The sequence below is a fragment of the Crotalus tigris genome, unplaced genomic scaffold (assembly GCF_016545835.1).
Source record: "Crotalus tigris isolate CLP2741 ecotype Arizona unplaced genomic scaffold, ASM1654583v1 scf7180000024469.1203045, whole genome shotgun sequence".
NCBI classification, from domain to species: domain Eukaryota; kingdom Metazoa; phylum Chordata; class Lepidosauria; order Squamata; family Viperidae; genus Crotalus; species Crotalus tigris.
In genome coordinates, this window is record NW_024100640.1 from 111,361 (window position 1) to 131,390 (window position 20,030).

At 39.7% G+C, this 20,030-nt stretch overlaps 1 protein-coding gene across 1 annotated transcript; it reads right to left on the reverse strand.

The window, feature by feature from the left end:
- Positions 1–1,145: 1,145 nt before the first annotated feature.
- Positions 1,146–19,923, reverse strand: GOLT1B (golgi transport 1B). The gene is made up of 5 exons (XM_039332892.1): positions 19,726–19,923; positions 14,979–15,070; positions 11,369–11,547; positions 8,437–8,518; positions 1,146–5,435 (listed from the first exon to the last, which is right to left on the reverse strand). Exons 1-5 carry the CDS (start codon positions 19,748–19,750, stop codon positions 5,397–5,399), a joined length of 417 nt encoding a protein of 138 aa, XP_039188826.1. The 5' UTR covers positions 19,751–19,923; the 3' UTR covers positions 1,146–5,396.
- Between the last annotated feature and the right edge of the window lie 107 nt (positions 19,924–20,030).

Here is a 20,030-nt window from a genome sequence, read left to right on the forward strand (position 1 = left end):
TCCTGCTTGTGTTAATTTGCTGGTCTTAGCAAGCCCTTTCTATGGTTCACACCAATGGACAAAAGATGCTCAGATTCTGATGAACAAGGATTCTAGATTAGGTTGACACGGAATCCTAAAGTCACCCACTTGTGCTACCCCAAAATGTGGTTTGATTTTAAGAAATTCTGTGCATTTTTGTTTTGGCTTTACAATCAATCCTGAATCCTGACACCCACAGGTCAAGTCCATGGAGGTTACTAGGCAATATTTTTGGAAGTGGTTTTTCTTTGTCTCCTCCCTAGGGCTCAGAGAGGGTGACTGGCCCAAGATCACCTATGCCTAAGGCAAAACTAGACCTCCAATTTCCTGGTTCTTGTCCATCAACTTCCTACCTCATTTCCGGATAAAGTGCCCTCCATATCTAAACCTATATAGCTTAGATCAGGGCTTTTCAACCAGTGGTACGGGTACCACCTGTGGTACATTGGCACCTAGAAGGTGGTATGCGACCATCCTAGAAAAGTAGTGGGGGAGGGGAATGAGCTGAGCCGGTGGCAGCACTGCACAAGCCTGAGCGAGAGATGGCTGAAGAAGCACCAATCAGTTGGAATGCAGCACTGATCCTGGCACTTCTGCTGAGCTCAGAAGAAGCACTGATCAGCTGGAATGCTGCAGCATCTCCAGGGTCTTGTGATTTACATTCAGATGCTTGGCAACTGATTCATATTTATGACGGTCAGTGTCCCAGGGTCATGTGAAGGGACCAAAACCTGCTGCAACCACCCAGCAGACGGGGGAAACAAAAACCAAATACCCGCTGCCAATCCTCAACAGAAATGCTCACAACAATGAAAACCTCGGACAGAAGGAAGAGCATGGCCAGGCGGGCAGGCATCTTGCTTAGCTGTGGCTTGGGGGGCACTTTTTTCAGTGCCATTTTAACTTCAAAAAGTCACTAAGCAAACTGTTGTAAGTCGAGGACTACCTGTACTCTATCACGTTTTTGATACCTTGCTAGGCGACTGGTGGTACTCCGATGTTGCCATATCCTAAAAGTGGTACAATGGGTGAAAAGGTTGAAAAGCCCTGGCTTAGATCTCCTTTTACTAGGGGAAAGTATTGCCTTTTAATAGTCAGGTTTTTCGTAATGAGACGATTGGCAATTAGTAGAAAAAGTACCCATTTATTCAAGGTATGACAAGTATATTTACAATATATTCTCCAAACAAGATCCTTATGTGAGTCTTTAAGCAATCAAAAATTACAATTAAATGGGCAGATCTTATCTGTTACAGAAGATATTATTTCTGCAAATGATTACAATATACGAGGCTCGGTCCTAGGTATGTTTTACCCTAGGAAATAAGCCTCAGTGTAGTGCAGCACAATGATTCCCAAGTATACAAACATAAGATAGCCTTAAGGTTAAAGGACCGTTCAAATATCTATCGCAATATCAATTCTGTAAAAACTAGTGTTGTAAAGGCTAAGGGGTAGGGTCTTAGAAATTGCAAGGATTATATTTTGCTCCCTGGTTGCCTAAACGTAAACATAATAGTGCTTTAACTGCACAACACAGCAAACTAGCTTAAATCAAGTCAACTTCTCTGGATCCTTCCTTTAACAGTGAAAGTGAAAACATTTTATACCACCTACAACCTTCCATTGGTTCATAAGCAACTCTACAGGGTTTTCTAGGATAGTCTGGCAAGACAACAAGAGCAGTAGTGGTACTTGATGCTTGCACTCTGCTGACTTAAAAACTGACAGGGCTTCTGCTTTTGTTTAAAAAAAAAAAAGATGTTTTGAATTTTAACATGAATCTCAGAAAAGTGAAAGAATGCCTTCCAAACTGGACAGTGTAAGAAGGAAATTGTCTTCGCGTTATTTTCTAGAGCAGGGTTCCCCAGCCCCCGGGCCGTGGTTCCCGAGGATGCGGGAGAAATGAGAAAGCACGCACGGGCGAAGCTCCACTCGCGTGAGCAGCTAGCAAACGCACGTATGCGCGCGAAGCTCCGCTTGTGCGAGCAGAGGGTGCTTGCACTCACAGCTCCATTCGCACAAGTGGAGGGTGCAAGTAGCTCACTCAAGTGGAGATGTGTGCACATCTGTGCACCTGCAACTCGTGCACACCCACACACCGGGCCACCAAGCTTGAAAGGTTGGGGACCGCTGCTCTAGAGCATAACGATACTACTATGTTTGCTATTTAACCAATGTCTCACCTATATTTAAATAAATTAAAACTTAGCCAGAATGGGTATGATTAATTGAACAGTGACGTCTGACAATGTTTTGATGAGATTATGTCCAGAAATGACTGGAAGCAATGTCTTCTTCTGCTACCTTCACAACATGGAAAAGAATCAGAAACAGGAAAGAAATAGGAACTTTTTTGTTCCTACTGCATTAGGATCTTTCTTACCTGGTAGCGTGTTGGAGAATCAAAAACTCAAAATGGGGCTCACTGTAAAATGTAAGGGAGAGAATTTGGCAGGCTGATCCTTCTGGAAGGACTTCTGAAGTTGCAAAAACATCTGATGAAACCCAGTTTAATAGCTCTAAGAACATGTGAATTGCTCCAAATCTAAAGCATCTCTCCCAGCCCACAAACTACAACTGAAACGGTTTACAAGGTGGAAGTGAGTTAAAAATTCTTTGCTACAGCCAAAATATCAAATGAGAACTAGAGCACACAGAGCAAAGATGTCCAAGGTTTATGTTTTGAGCATGACCTATTCAACTCAACAGGATTCTTTTTAAAATAGCTAAGAGGCAGAGCCTGCAATTTAAAACAAGCTCCCATTTTACTAGTGTTGTAGGGACAATTAGATTAGTTACGTCTATTTTAAGACTGAAAACAACCAACTGCCTAGAGCGGGGTTCCCCAATCCCCAGCCCACTGCCAGGCCTCAAGCCCTTTGGAAGAGGGCCATGGAAGTGGTGGGCAAGCATTCACATGCGCATCCCGAGTTACACGAGCGGTGGGCAAACACGGCTGCAAATGCTCCATTTGCACAAGCGGCAGGTGCACTTGCCCGCCACTTGCGCAAATGAAGCTGTATGTATGCATGTATGTATGTATGCCGGCTGCTCTCATGGGATCATCCCCTCTGCCCCTCCCCCCAAACTGATCCACAAAGCCGAAAAGGTTGCGTAACTCTGGTTTAGAGGGGAAAAAAAAACATTTTTCCTAAGGGATACTTCTCCCAATATGAAATCAAAGAAGTGGAACCGGAGCACGTCACTTGTTCCATCATATAATACTGCAACTCTGGAACAGGATGTTCGAAATGTTTTTGGAAGTGGTCCAACATCAAAGCAGACCCATTTTGAATCAGACTACTCCAGAACACTAGGACCATTTGTTTCAAAATTGGAGTGTTCTATTTTGGCGTCAGAATGATCCACAATGGAATATTTTTTTGCTAACTCCTCTACAATGGGGAAGCTCATGGAGAAATGTCTCCTGAAGCGTCAACTCAAAAACGATTTTCACAGCTTTACAAAATTGATTTGTCTCATCAAAAAGTCCTTTTAAAGAAGAACACAGTGCATTTTCAAAGAACAAAATAGTTCCCCTCCTTGTGTATTAGTAATTAGCGTTTATTCACTCGTAGGTGATGGCATTTGTCTGGCTGTTTGAACCATTCAGATCGAAACAAACCGACAGCTTTACATTAACCTGCTGCTTCAACAAAAGTAACATCAGGATAAATTTATGACTGAGGACCACAGCAAGAACTGGCAGAAAAGGAACAATGTGATTGTCCTACTGTGTAAGTCATTCACATTTTCTCTTTTGCCAGTTCAGTAGAACAGGGGTTCCCAACCCCTGGGCTGTGCCTTATTTGCAACCAGGCCATGGGAGCAGCGGGCGGACGCACACACCCATGTGTGCAGCTCAACTGATGTGATCAGCAGGCCAATGTGCAAAGGCATGTACAGGCAGCTCAACTTGCAGTCAAGCCACATGTGTATGCACATGGGACCAACGTGTCACTTGTGTGAGTAGAGCTGAATGCGTGCCGGCCCACCACTCACATGGCCTGGTTCCCCTCGAACCCAGCTGGGCCGCCATGCTGCAAAGGTTGGGGACCACTGCAGTGAATCTCCATAAAGGTTCTGAATCTTGCCATTTGTAGCAATAGGAACCGTTTCTAATAATCAAAGTATAACAAATTAATGTGCCACTTGATCAAGGCTACCAATATGATTTCCCAGCAACTTGATTTATTTGATGGTTAGAAAAAGTTATTTACACAATAAGTTGTAACTATGCTCCTTCAGATTAGGAGTAGTGCTCGGTGCTTCAAATCTAGCTCCTGGGCCTCAGATATTACCAGTAAACAAATCATGATGCTTCATGTTTTAGAACTTTGTTGGCTAGAAATAACCAAATTAGAAACAAGATTCGGGATTGAAATGCTCTTGCACAAATTGGCGAGTTAGACAATTCCCGTGTCATAAACTGTGTGAACATCACGAAGCAAAGCAACTCACTTCAGGCGCTACATATTATGTGCACACAGTTTAGTCAATGAGAAAAGGTTACTTCTTGCTTCCACCACTTACCAGACATTGGGATAAAGAGAAATAACAGAAAGGAGTGTAAAATTAGTTTTCCCGTTTCCTGCCGAATCGAACAGGAATGTTTTAAGACAGCTTTGTACAGTTCCGTACAAAAAAAATGTAGGTTTTTTTTTGCATATTCCAAAGGTAAAGATATAGGTAATGAAAATTTACATTTGGCTTGAAACATTTTTTTCCTACAAAGATTTATTTCAGCGTCTATTTACAGAGAGATTTATACAGCTGAACCATGTGATGAAGTCTTCTGCTACTGTTAAAAATGAGAATCCATTTTACACGCCGTGTGAATCGAGCGTTAACGATGCCGTCTTGCTTTCAAAAGGACAAACAGTCGGGAGAAGAAGATCTTCCAAAAAGGGGCAGGAAGTAGGAAATTTGGCAGGCAGGAAGAGAGAAGGGTCACACCTTATCAACTGACCCATGATCACTCCATTACAACTTCAGACATAAGGAGGTAAAAATGACAGGCACTGTTAGTTCCATGGGGAGTTTGCTGCATTTAGCTTGTACTCCAAAAACAGGAAGAAGTCTTGAAAAGTTTTAACATTCCACGACTTTTTCGCCAGTTGAGTTTCACAGCATTCCTGGTATGTCAATGCCAAGTCTTAGGTTGCAAATTTGCTTCTGGTGTTTTGTTTTGTTTTTTAATATTAAATAGGTTTACTGTATACTATGGTATAAATTGGAAACTTACTTCAAAGACCATTTCAAACGTTGCCTTTGTATACAACAAAATCGTCGTGCTGGACTGATTTGATCTTCATGAAGGTTTTATAAATAATATAAATTTAGGACCAGTTCTTCAGGACCTTTGTCAATCATTATACCATGTTGTTGCTTTCTCCAGCTTTATCTACAAGCTGTGGGCAAAGGAGACAGAAGAGAAGATGGAATTGAGGTAGGGAAAAGGAATTGTAATTTAATACATTCATTAAGAATGGAACACATTGGTGCTACTTCAACACTTGCATTTTAAGTGAGTGACTGGGTGTAGTATAATCTTATTCAAACAATACTAACCAAGGCCTTACGTAATTTACACAAAGTAAGACCGTTTGCGTTACAACCGCATTTAGGCATGGTATGTTTTTATGTTAACACAGAGCAACATGAAATGCAACAGAATGAAAAAAAAAATTAAATAAATCAGAAATAATGCAAGTATAAAAACTGTTAGCTCAATAACCCAAAGGGGGGGAGAAAAGAATATTGTTTTGAAAAATAATCAGCCATTCATGCATTAATAGACTGAAGATGATATTTTCAACTAACCATTACTGGGAATTGTCTCCTGAACCTACGCAGGCTTTGAAGAAAACATCAACAATTAACTTTTCCAAACGGATTTAACTCCATAAAGTCCAGTTTATAAATGATATTGATATAGAAAAGCAGTAAGCAAGATGTCAAGCCAAATTATGAACAGACTTATTTAAAGTAGATTTAATGTAAGAAAAAAACCCAACTATATTAACTAAGTTTTTTTTTAATCCATTAAACGCATTGATGCCTTGGAAACTAAAGGCATGATGTGGGGCTCAGTGATTCCTATAGCAATAAACCAAGATGTGCCAATCTTTGGCATGGCACACTGTCAGGTCGAGAAAAAGGAAGCATGCTTCTTCTAGCCTAAATGTAATTGCAGCCACATTCTAAAAATATGATATAATCCTACATACGTATGTATATATATACCCTATTTAGAATTCTCTATTTATAAAGCACCTGAACTGCCTTGAACAAATGCCAGCCACCACATGCTTAATAGTAGACATGTTCAGAAATGCAAAATTAGAGAGGGAGGGAGGGAGGGAGGGAGAGAGAGAGAGAAAGAGAGAGAGAGAGAGGGAGAATAATCACAGCTGCAAAGAAATGTGTCAACATCCACAAGGATGGTGCTATGTTATTTTATGAGCATTGACCCTTGTAAAGATGGACGTGGGCAACAGGCAGTCTTAGATATGCCTGGTGAGGCCTGCCATATGCCTGTATTTCTCTTCTGGAAACTCCCCTTGCAATTGGATTTCACCTCTGCAATATACTACAATGTCAACTTGCTATTATTTGACAAGCTGTCTGGAGCATATTTTAGTTGGGAAGATTGCCCATCCTCATTCTGTATCTCCAGAAACCATTATACCCAAGTCAGGGGGATGAGATGCTAGCAAAAGCAACAGGTGAGTTGAGTTGATAGTTGAGCTGCCTCCTTTTAATGAGCTTTGAACAATAAATCTGTTATATTTGCTTGGTTTAATTTACTGCTCCCAACAGTCTTGGTGCACAAAATAGGAAAAAGGATGCTCAAAATAAAATGGCATGTGGATAAGTTCTTGATGCCTTTCCTGTTACTCGGATGTTTTCTCAGCTGCCTCAAACTTTTCTAGAGTGAAACCTTTTCTGCCTTCACACATGCATGCATGGCAATCTGAAGATTGTTCTCAAGCATTTTCTAAATGCTCCCCATTATTTGGGGCGGGGGGGGGGGTGGATAATGCACCTAACAAGACACCACAAGCCCATTTCAAGGAAAATGGACATTTAGCAGTTGTAAAAGAAAAAATTCTCTCTCGCTGTCTCCTAACTGTCCTTCTCCTTCATATAGGCCCCAATGGATTTAGTGAATGTTAGGCTGTCGCTTCAAACTGGAATTGGAAAATCATTACTGTTTGGTCCTCACTTAGTGACCAGTTGCAAAGACGGCAGTAATATGTGGTGGCCAAAAATTCAATTTCTGACCAACGCCCTCCAAAATCTGGTGCACTCAACAACCAAAGCCTTCAGTATGAAACGGATTAAGGTCTGATCAGTTTCAAGCTGCAGTGCAAACCAGAAGGAGGATTCTAATCAATTAATTGAGGTCACAGAGCTGAGTCTGACATTTTGAGGGAAGGTTATGGAGAAAAGCAACTCTAGAAGAGACGATTTAAGCAATCTCTCCATTTTGCAAGGAGGCACACAAGACATTGTATGAGAGAACTTTATCCGAATGATACAGCAGCAACCCACCCCCCTCTCTCTGTCACATGTTCACTTAGGGACCATTTTGTTCAACAAACAAGTCACTGAAACAGAATGCAGTCACTAAATGAGGAGAGGGCGTAGTACGTATTTGTTAAGTTTGGGAAAAATATGATTTTTTAAATATTAAGTTTCATAAATGGTAGATAAGAGTTCTTTGAAAAAGTATTTGCCCCTTTTAGATTTTTATTTGTGTTATTTGTTCATTCAGACTTCCTTTATATGTCAGGAAGACTTACATGAATCACTGACAACAATCAATGGGGAAAAAAAATGTAAAAATCCAGAAATTTTTAGAGGAGGTAAATAATTTTTCACAAACTTGTGATTTATACTGACAGTGACTTGAGTAAATCTGATGGGGGCTTTATGTGTGACATGACAATTTATGCATATCAACAAGGGATTCATGAAACTAAAGGACCAGTCCATTTCTTTGGCAAGCCAGCTTTTAACCTTAAACCCAATTTGCTGGATAAGCTGCAAGATAACTAAAAAAAACCCCTGTGAATGATTGTATGAAAACTCTCCTAATTCAAATTCAAATACTAGAGAAAGAAATCCAGGGTAAAATGATATCTCTTTTGACCTGAAACATGGGGAGATGATGTCCAAAAAAATCTGGAGAATAAATATAAGGATAGGGAAGACTGGCCTAGACTGACATAGAGTTAATTTTGAATCTTGTTATCCTTGTTACCTGAAGGCAAATATAAGCTTTTGGTGATCCAAATTTTGAATGGATATCTCTGTACAGGCTGGTCCAGGTTCTTTAAATGGAATCCAAGAAACAGAAGGAAAACAGAACATGCTGTGTATTGTGTGAAATTATTTAATACTTACTGAGCTTATACCAGGTAAATTCAACAGATACCCCAGAACTGGCACTCTTCTAATAAAACCGATCACCACAGGGAAAAAGCCCCTTTGAAAAAAATACATCACAGATTAGAAGGATTTTCCAAATAAGCACCCTTTACACATTTCTAGGATTCAAGAAAACAATTCCTTATTTTTTATATGAAGACATATATAATTCGTCATATCACATACATTCTCCTCTTTCAGAATGAAGACTGTACCCATCTCCAAGACTTTACATATTCCAGGTAGTTAGTGATACAGTGACCATTCAAATTTGCAATGGCAATAGAGATGTCCAGTTGTGGACATCACAGCGTCTCTGTGATCACATGACCGCAATCTGGTTGCTTGGCAACCGGTACACACTTACAATGGTCCTCCTGTGGTCATGTGATCACCATTTGCGACTTTCACAGCTGGCTTCCAAGAAGCGAAGTCAATAGGGAAGCTAGCAGGAAGTCACAAGTTATGGTCATGTGACATCATCCTATGACGAGTCACTCATTGATTGCAACAGGAACTGATGTCATAAGTTGGTGCCATCACATGATGTCACGGTGTGATGGCACCAAAAGTTGCTGGCTCTTGACTGTGGTCAGAAAGTGAGGACTACCTGTATAGACTTACATGCTTCCTCACTAGTTTTCTTGCTTTGCACAGGGTGATAGAAACATTTAAACAATATGGACAGGACCACTTACATGAGCTGCAACTATCTGCTAAGAAGCCACTATTGACTACAGCTTTGGGGAGGAGACTTCTTAAATAATGTATTGTGTGAACACTGTTATTCTGAAAATCCACACACATTTTTTATAGATACAAATTTAAGGACATGTGAAATGGGCTGGTTAAGTACTAAGAGATGCAAGAGACCTTGCTAAACCTAACAGGCTATAATGCTTGGTCCCAAAAATCGGAAGGCAGCACACACTGCCTGTAATTTGAGCTCCACTGACATTTTCCTTGACATCACAGTGTCGCACATTTAAGAGGATCCCAGATGGCAGGTAAATCTACTTCTATTAGTACTGCTGTAAGTACCTAAATGCTAAGGATGTGCTGTGCTTCATATCCAAAAGTGAAAATCTTACCCACAATCTGTATTAGCGTGTTGATACTTCCTTAATTCAAATGTGTATTCTCTTGGATTCACACAACTACCACAAGCCACACTTATTCCAAAATGCTTTTCATTTTATCTTTCAATTTATCATTAAAGTCAAAGAAACCAGAGGTGAAATATGGAGGCAGGAAAAAACAGAAAGGAATAAGCAATTCTATACTGATGATTTGCCTGTCTGTTTTCAAACTTGAAACCTGGGGATTGGATGATGATTGGATTGATGCCATGTTCTTCAGTAGAGACATCATCTCACAAATAATCTGGCAACTTCTAACCTGGGGTCATCTAAAATAGCTCTCAAATTATACAAGGCACAGACTTGTTGGTTCATAATCTGTGGGAAATGCGATATTCGGATATTGAATGAATACAATCTGAATTCAGCCCTAAGCATCGTTTTGTTTACAAGAAAGCTACCATATATTTTAAGAGGTGGTGGAATTAAAATTCAGTGGAAGAGACTGACGTATTTACATTTGACTTTCTGGTGCAAACCTCACTTTCTTGGTTTTCACTAAAATCAATCATCAGCCCAGAGGATAGTCTACATCAGGGGTTCTCAACCTTGGCAACTTTAAGACTTGTGGACTTCAACTCCCAGAATTCCTCAGCCAGCAAAGCTGGCTGAGGAATTCTGGGAGTTGAAGTCCACAAGTCTTAAAGTTGCCAAGGATGAGAACCCCTGGTCTACATTAAGCAAGCTCCTCACATTAAGTGTTTACTAATCATTTCAAGCTCTGCTAAGGAAGGATTTGATCATGGCATGGGAACTTTTAGCCCCAAGTAAGACAAGCAAAAAGATCTGCAAAAGAAAACACACAAACCTGCAGCGTGTCACTGATTATTAAATAATCAGAAGTATTATTCACACTGGTTTGAAGATTTATAGCTTCCAAGCTATTTGTCAAAATAACAACTAAATAGTTTTCTGTAGAACCTGGTTATCTATCTCTGGTAGTTTCTGCCTGTCTGGTTTGACAGAGTCAGCATGCTCTAAATCCCATTGAGCCCTTGGTGGGACCCCGGAAGTAATCCTTCTGTTTTCATAGTACCTGTCCTTAGAATCCACCTGAGATTCTTAGGCCTGCCCCACTTCTGGCCCTGTTTAAATGTGGCTCCATTCCACTCCTGGATTACAGTGGGTAATAAGCCCCTTATGGGATGCTTTGTTTCATTAAATGTTGATTATCTCCAGGCCCTTTTTTGGACAACATATTATGTATTTTTATTGTGTTTATTCTTGCATTTTGAAAGCTGCCCGGTTATATAGATGGAGGCAGCCTATAAGTCCAATAAATGAATAATTACTTCTATGCACATTTTCTTTTTGGGAGTAAACTGAATTAACCTGGGATTGTGCGTCAGAATTCGTAACCAGCAGTTTAGAGAACTACTACTTTTTTTCTTCCTCATATCGCCAACAGTGCAATGGGAGAGAAACAACCTGTTCTTATCATAAAATGCAATTCTGTGCTAGAATTGATTGCTAGTAAAAAGCTTGCTCTCTTCCACATTTCTATCTATTTTTGCTTTCCTTTGCCTTAGACGTTTCACCATCACTAGTAGCTAAGTATTTTTTAAAATGAGATTTCAAGCACTATGCTTCACATATCTGAAATCGTGTAATGTCTATAAACTCCTCAGGCAGAATCTGGTAATTTTTCAATGGCACCAACCAAAAGGGTACTGGAACCAAAATGAAATGGTCACCCTGTGAGAGAGATGGGCGGTTAACAAATTTGATACACAAATAAATAAATATACAAATCGGTAAGAAGAACTTACCTGAATAAGAGGAAGAAGCCGTAAATTTCAAAGACCATTCCTATCAGAGGCCAGCCAATAAGAACGATAAATACACCACCCAAGAAGAAACCGGTGGCCTTCACTTTGTGTTTCTGGAAAAAGAATCTGAAAGTTCTTTCTAAACCAATCACGAAAGCCAGCCCAGCCACAAATAAAACCTGCAAAAATGAAAACAAACGTATTTGAATATAGGTTCCCACCTAAAAAATATTGATAGAGAAAATGTTCAGATTCAATATAAATGTTCGCAAAACATCTATACCAGGGGTAGGCAACCTTGGCTCTTTTATGACTCGTGGACTTCAACTCCCAGAATTCCTGAGCCAGCCATGCTGAGGAGAAAGGGAGAGGTTTCTATGCTTAGCCATGCTGGCTCAGGAATTCTGGGAGTTGAAGTCCACGAGTCATGAGGGGGCCATAGTTCCCCCATGCCGGCTCAGGAATTCTGGGAGTTGAAGTCCATGAGTCATAAAAGAGCCAAGGTTGCCTACCCCTGATCTATACCAACTTGCTACTGAAGGAAACAGGAATGTCTTAAAGGTATCTTCTACAATGTTGGCACAACCCAAAACATCAGTTTGTGAAGGAAGATAAATAATTTACAGTATAAACACTTAGCGGTACTACTAACGTGATATATTAGAGAGGAACATTTACGAGAGCAATTCGGAAATAAACATCCCTTTGGTTATCAATGACAAACACTTGCAGATATAGAACTTTTATTATGCACATTAGAAAACTACAACATTACATTACTTTTTGACATAATCGCCATTCAGATTGAGGCACTTGTCGTAGCGTCTTACAAGGTTTGAAATTCCTTAGTAGTAGTCGCTCGGCGCCAAATCTGAACTATGGGGGTGTGTGATCAAAAACATACCAATGGAACTGCTTCAAAAGTTCTTGGGTGCATCTAGCGGTGTGCGGGTAAGCATTACCGTGAACCAACACTACACTGGAAGTCAGCATGCCTCGACGCTTGTTATGGATGGCTCGTCGGGAGTTTTTGTAACATTTCACACTAGACTTCTGAACTGATGGTCAAACCATACTCCATGAGCTTCACTAGCAGTACTCCTTTGACATCTTCACATTTGGCGGGATTTTCTATGGCACCACTTCCAACACTTGTGGTGTTGGTTCACGATAATGCTTACCCACACACCGCTAGACGGGCTGAAGAACTTTTGAAGCAGTTCCGTTGGGATGTTTTTGATCACTGCACCCCCCAATAGCCCAGATTTTCTGCCAAGCGACTATTAAGGAATTTCAAACCTTGTAAGACGCTATGACAAGTGCCTCAATCAGAATGGCGATTATGTCGAAAAGTCATGTAATGTTGTAGTTTTCTAATGTGCATAATAAAAGTTCTGTACCTGTGAGTGTCTGTCATTGATAACCAGACAGAGGTTTATTTCCGAATTGCCCTCGTATTTTTATCCCGCCTTTATTATAATTCTAAATAACTCAAGGCAATGAACATACCTAATACTCCTTCCTTCTCCTATTTTCTCTGTAACAACCGCCCTGTGAGGTGGTTTGGGCTGAGAGAGAGGGGCTGGACCAAAGTCACCCAGCTGATTTTCATGCCTAAATTGCTAAGGATTAAATATGGTAATAAATAGGCATGTTACCATTCTAAAAATAGAATCTTTCATCCCCAGAATAATTATTATACACAACTAGTAATAAAATGTATCAATTAAGTAATGAATATCTCACTGGATGACATTTCTCACAATGTTGTATTTTAATGTTCAGTTTTGTCTCCTCCCTTGAACAGGTCTAGATTAAAACAACACACTGAACACTAAACATATATTGGCAAAACACAATTCCTATTCAACTAACAGATTGTAGCCAAACAAGTACAGCTAGTCCTTGACTTACAATCATTTGTTTATTGACCATTCCAAGTTACAACAGCACTGAAAAAAATGACTTATGACCATTTTTCACACTTATGACAGTTGCAACATCCCCATGTCATATTAATCAAAATTCAGACATTTGGCAATTGGCACATATTTATGATGGCTGCAGTGTCCCAGGGTTATCTGATCACCTTTTGCAACCTTCTGACAAGCAAAGTCAATGGGGAAGCCAGACCCTAACTTAACAACTTCAATGATTCACTTAACAACTGTGGCAAGAAAGATTGTAAAATGGAGCAAAATTCACTTAACAATTGTCCTGGGCTCAACTGTGGTCCTAAGTCAAGGATTATCTGTAAACCATATTAAAACTTAATATAATGGTCTGGTAACCTATTTAAAAAAAGAATTGATGCCTTTGAACTGTGGTGCTGGCCAGAGTAACTAACAGAGAGGTGTTAAATTGTATAAAACCAGATACATCACTAGAAGCTAAAATCATAAAGACTACATCTGATTTACTTTGTCCGTGCAAATGCGTGCAAATTCGTTGAAGACAATGATGCTAGATATGGTTAGTGCACAGGTCGGCAACCTGCGGCTCCGGAGCTACATGCAGCACTTTCAGCCTTCCCTGTGGCTCCCAGCCTTCTCTGACATTTGCAGAGAAAGAGAGATAGAGACAGAGAGAGGCACTTGCGCTTCCCTTCTCTCTCTCTCTCTCTCTCTCTCTCTCTCTCTCTCTCTCTCTCTCTCTCTCTCTCTCTCTCTCTGTGTGTGTGTAAAAGAGAGTAGACTCACGGTATGCTCCGAGGAGCTGAAAAGCTTTTTGGGTGAGGCTCCTCCCTTTGCTGCGTCTCTGCAGGAAGCAGGAAGGGCAGGAGAGAGTTAGCTAGGCCAGCTATGCTGACTCAGGAATTCTGGGAGTTGAAGTCCATGAGTCATAAAAGAGCCGAGGTTGCCTACCCCTCAGCTTCTTGGAGAACAGCTTGAAGCCAGCTTGCCAGGTGAGCAGAAGATTGGAGGGAGAGAGGGGGAAGAGAAAGAGAGAGAGAGAGAGAGAGAGACCCTTTTGACATCTAAAATGAAGATAACACTGCATATATCCTTTTTTACCTTTATGAGTAAAAAACATGCTCCTAGATTGGAGCTAAATGCAGAACAGACTGATTTATAGTTGGTAGATCGGGTGCCTCACCCAACAGATAAGATATATATATATATACACACACCTATAATAAAGGTAAAAAAGGATACATGCAGTGTTATCTTCATTTTAGATATCAAAAGGGTTTTGTGGCTCCCAGTGTTTTGTTTTTGGTGGGAAACGGGTCCAAGTGGCTCTTTGAGTGTTTCTTGTTTTAGTGGAACAAGAAGGGCCAAGCAAAGAACACACTGGCTTGATAATATCAAATCTGCTACAAAGTTGAATATCAAACAATTGAAAGAAGCTGTGCTTGGCAGGGTAGCAATTGCCTATAAAGTTGCCAAGAGTCAGACACAATTAAATGGTTAAAACAACAACAATGGTCTGACTCCTCTATGTCCCAGTTTCTACAACTTCCTGAACCACTAGCTACCCAATCTCATTTCTGTCTAGATCATTGTGGGAATTTGGCCAGAGGGGAATCACATGAATTGTTTGTGATAAACATAGACACTTTCAGAATCCTATTATTCTGTGTAAATGTTATTCATTCAAAACTACTTACATTTCCAATAGCTAAAAGTGCTTTGTCGAAAAATAGGATCATTCCAAAGAAAAGAAAAAATACTCCAAAACCTGTAAGACCCATCCCAATTTCTGTAAGACAAAAAAGGAGTATTAATTACTCAGAGCATTAGCAAGAAAATATAAAGTTAAAATAACCACAAAACCTTACACACGGTTACAACATTTGCCAAGGTCATTTTTAAACTGGTTCCAATTAAAAAAAAAAACTTGACACTTGCCTGCTTTTGAAAGAGAAACATGTTATTTTGAAGGGGCTTATACTATAAGAACATTTTTGGCTTTGATAACTGCCCCTTTAGTTCAGCATTTTGTCTCTAGTAATAGCCAGTTTTTGATACAGTGTTGAACTATAGATTCAGCTGTCACATTTTCAGTCACAACTGTCCTTCTCTCTTTTTGAGGGGGAAGTGTGTCTCCCACAATAGGCTTTCCTGTAAGGTTTCTAAAACATTTGCTAATTGTCTAAAGTAAACAAACTCCCAACAGTTTGTGGTGCTGAGATCCAGAATTCTCATTCAAAGCAGAATTCATGAGGAAGTATTACATTTGATTAACACGTTCTCCCTCAAGTTACTTATTGCATTTATAAAAAATTCTGTTCCTGCCAATTCATTTCTCCATTGATCTTAGCAGAAGTCTTCTTTGCCCATGCACAGACAATTGGAGATATATCGCTGAGTTCTAGTATTAGCTGTCACTGTTCAAAGCAGCCACATAAGCCCTACAAAGACACGAGTGCCTTAAAGAGATGAACTTTGTTTTGCACTAATGCATCTTTGAAAGTATTTCTTTCAAATACTTTGCAAAAGTCCAACATAATAGGATAATGTCCACACTGTACATGATGAAGTCTCATAATTTTGAGACTTTTTTTTTTTAAAAAAATCTACTTACACCCACAGGTGCTTTTTCAAAAGGCAACTGAACTTTGTTTTTCCTTGAAGACGTTTCGTTTCTCATCCAAGGAACTTCTTCAGTTCTGACTGAAGAACTGAAGAAGCTTCTTGGATGAGAAGCGAAACGTCTTCAAGGAAAAAGAAAGTCCAGTTGCCTTTTGAAAAAGCACCTCTGGGACAACCATGATCTGGATGACTGAGAATCTCCATAGACATGAACCTACTTTTATTTCTTCCACAAACAGTATTTTTTTTTAAAAGGATAGACCCATGATTAACTAAACGCATAAAACAGAGATGTTTTTTACCAAATAAACTGAAGCATCAGTTTTATTCTAATATTAAATCTCTGCTTTAAAAAAATGGTAGTTTGATTTCAACACAGATCTGGTTCACCTATTGCAGCATTGCAATTCATTATCTAAACACCTTACAATTAAAATGACCATGACATATTACTACTTTATTGATTTATTAATAGTACAAAGTAAGATAAACTTTGTATTCCTTCTTGAAACATTTATAAATTTGTACCTTGGAGAAGTAGTAAACAATACCCCAATGAAGGAACTACCAGCTCAGACAAACATGCTAACAGTAGATAACAACATAATCAAGGAACCACCAAAAACACTCTCACGAACAAGGCAAACCAGTAGTACATAAACAGAGAGAAAACCTCACTCTCTTCTAATACTGATCATGTTATGTAGTTGGATAATGAGACATCTGCAAGAAAACAGCCAAGCTCAGAAAGCACCAAGGACCCCACAATATTTATAAATTATTTTAATTTTCCAGACAGCAGTCTTAAGCAGGGTACACTGTTATAATGAAGGTGTATCAATTTTATTTTTAAGAGTTAATAATGATGTCCAGGAACTGCTTGATAGGCAAGTACACACAGGCAAATGAGAGAACAAACAGCTGGAAGAGGAACAAAGTAATCTATCTTTCTTTTGCAACTAATATAGAAACTGAACAGGCTGCTAAGGAAGGGGAGCTTTATTTTAGTATTTAGTAAAGAAGTGCAGCCAGATTCATTTTCTCTCCTTTGTCAACTTCAAACTTGATTTTGAAGTTCAGGAATTGTTAATTCTTCAAGAATATACAAATTATTGTTTCAGTAAAATTCATTTAAGCTACGCATATCTAGGGACACTTTTGGACAACATAAAATCCTCCAAGTTAGCTATTTTGCTTAGCGGACTTCAACCAAACCAAAACTGGACTGTTTCATAACAACGGAATATTTCTGCAAATCAAGAGAGAAATAAAAGATATTTATACTTTATGTCGTGACTTAGATCAAGCTGCAGTTTTTGACAAAAAGATTCATACTGAGGATATAAAGAGGTATCAAATTTTTGACATTAACCTATTAGTAAAAGAGTGAACAACAAAGTTGCTTCAGTGCTTAAAATTAACTGCTCCATGGGGACAGTACAGGAGAATGGAGCTGCAAAGGAAGACTACTAGAGGGCAAAACATTGCAACATAGATAATGATGTCTCAAACATAGATTAAAAAAACAGCTTAAAGGTTCCTCAGCACATAATACATTTCTGCGTAACTTTTAAAAAGTTTGCTTTAAAAGTTGTAATACATTTGGCACTAAATTGATTCTCCCAATTATGAATTAACTTCTTTAAGTATGTTCCATGCCATTGCATAATGTTCATTTACATTACTTGTGTAAACATGATAAACGTTTTCTTGTGCAACTTTTGAGTAATAATGAAATCATTTTATTTTATACAACTTAACCAAAGCAGCATTAATTTATCCAACTGAGGTATGAGTTATCATACTGTACATGAAAAAGGCTGCTTCTAAATAAGACTGCTGACCATAAAAGTATCAATTCTCTGAGCATTCACTCAATATGCATTCCTGGAACACTCACAAAAAGAATAAGTGTGAGATAAATTATTTTATTGTTAATTCTTATTTACGAAATTCTAGTTATCTTTTAGATATAGTATAGTCATGACAATTAGCCATTGATCATTCAATCTGCCACATAGTGGTCCAGCTCTCTTTTATGCTTCGACTTTATAACATTTGTGGAAGGAGAAACCTGTTTTTCCCTTATTAAAGTCTCCATAACACCAAATACTTAAATGTGCAATAAATGATAGCCTGGCTTTAATGCAGTTCTGTATTTAAAACTTCATTTGGTAGCCATAGGAGAGAAGTTATTTCACAAGGGCAAAATAATTGGTTGGCAGAGGTGGGAAATTGCTTCTTTTACACCTAGTCAAACAACTTAGCATCCCTCCTCTGCTAACCTTCAGATAGCTAAATGCAAACATTTTAATGGATTGTAAAACAAGGCTGCATGAACCCATATCATTCAACTCTTGAATTATACAGAAAATTCCATGTATTCCACTACTTATGTGCAGATTATTTTTCAATAGAGGAGAATAGTTTTTGGCTCAGGGTTGAACAATGGAGTCCCCGGTGCTCTTGAATTTGGGTTACAGATATTTCATTACCCAACTATGTAACATCAGGAGGGCTAGTGAGTGTGGGGTTTGCTATGAGGTATGCAGCAGCTTACTCTGCCAGGGTTGGTGGGGGTGTGGTTTTCACTTTAGTAGTTCCTTGATTAGGGTATAAAAACAGAGAGCAAACACCACACTCATTAGCACGCCTGTCATTACATAGTTAGGTAATAAAATATCTGCAAGCAAACAATGAAGCTCAAGGTTACCACAGATTATTTGGAACTGACATATGGCAAGAGAACATTTTCTATCTTAAAAAAAAATAATAATAATTCTAATTTTCCGGATAGCTCAGCTTGGGTGATTTTATGCCGGCCTTCCTTCTTAAATCCACAGACTGCCAAATGAATTTGGGTTTCACATCCTAAATCCACCTATGAAAATCCAACAGAGCTGGAGGGCCCCCAGGGTGGAGATTAGTATCTTAGGCGCTCTGCCTTTAAAGCATTGTCTGATGCTTTCCTATAAAAGCCACCACCTTCACTTTTTATAACAGGACCAGGGTAGAAGAACAGCGGTAGGAATAATAATACCACCACCTGAGAGGTTGTGAAGCAGTCTCCTATCCGCAAAATAACAATTGCAGGAGTAGCAAATCATAACGATGTTTGTGTATGCGTGTGTGTATGTGTGTGTGTATATATGTGTGTGTATTCTTCTTGTGCCATATCCGTTATCGAACGTTGGCAATCATGTTGTATATGTATATGTATACGTGTGTGTGTGTATACACACACACACACACACACACATATATATATATACACATACATACATACATATACATATATATTTACCTTGAGTATTTTTTGATGCACCCTGTCGGCCCAAATATGGGAGAAAGAAATCTTTCTTTTTCTTTCTTAAGAGAGTTAAGAAGCTCGAAATAGCTATTCCAGTTCTCCCTTTATTCTTTGTTAGCAATCTAAAAATGTATATATATATATACATATGTGTGTGTGTGAATACATACACACACACACACACACACACACACTGCCCTTAAGCCGAGCTCAACTCTTGCTGAATTAATTGCATTTTTCAGCTTCCCACAAAGGGACCCTTCAAACAGGTGCTTCCCTCGTGTGTGTCTCCCATTCCAAGCCCAATCCAGGCGCTGCTAAAATTATTAATACTAATATTAATAATCACTCGTAGGAGAGCAATTGTGGGATTGTGAAACAGAGCGAGGAAGACGAAGCCAGGGAGGATGCAAATGGGGATGATAATGCCAACAATCATTACCACAGAAGCAGCAATATTTGGCCTCCGCTCCCCCCCCCCTCCGGCGCTTCCACCCCCCCCCTTCACTCACTCTGCGTATCCGTGAGGGAAATCATGATGTCGGTAAAAGCCGCGCCAGCCGGACAAAGAACCGAAGAGAAAGAGCCGGAGCCGCCTCAGGAGCGCCAGGAGCCGTTCGCCACGTCCTCCGGAAACACGCAGCCCCCCTGACTACCCGGCTTCGGCTGCCGACCCGCCTCTCCACCTCCTCCTCCTCCTGCCGCCGAGGCGCCCGCTGCCGCCACGATCCAAAACGCCATCCCATTGGGGCGAGAGCGCCGAGCCAATCAGAGCCCGCCTTACTCGGCTTCCTTTCCCTCCCGGCCGCCGAGGGGG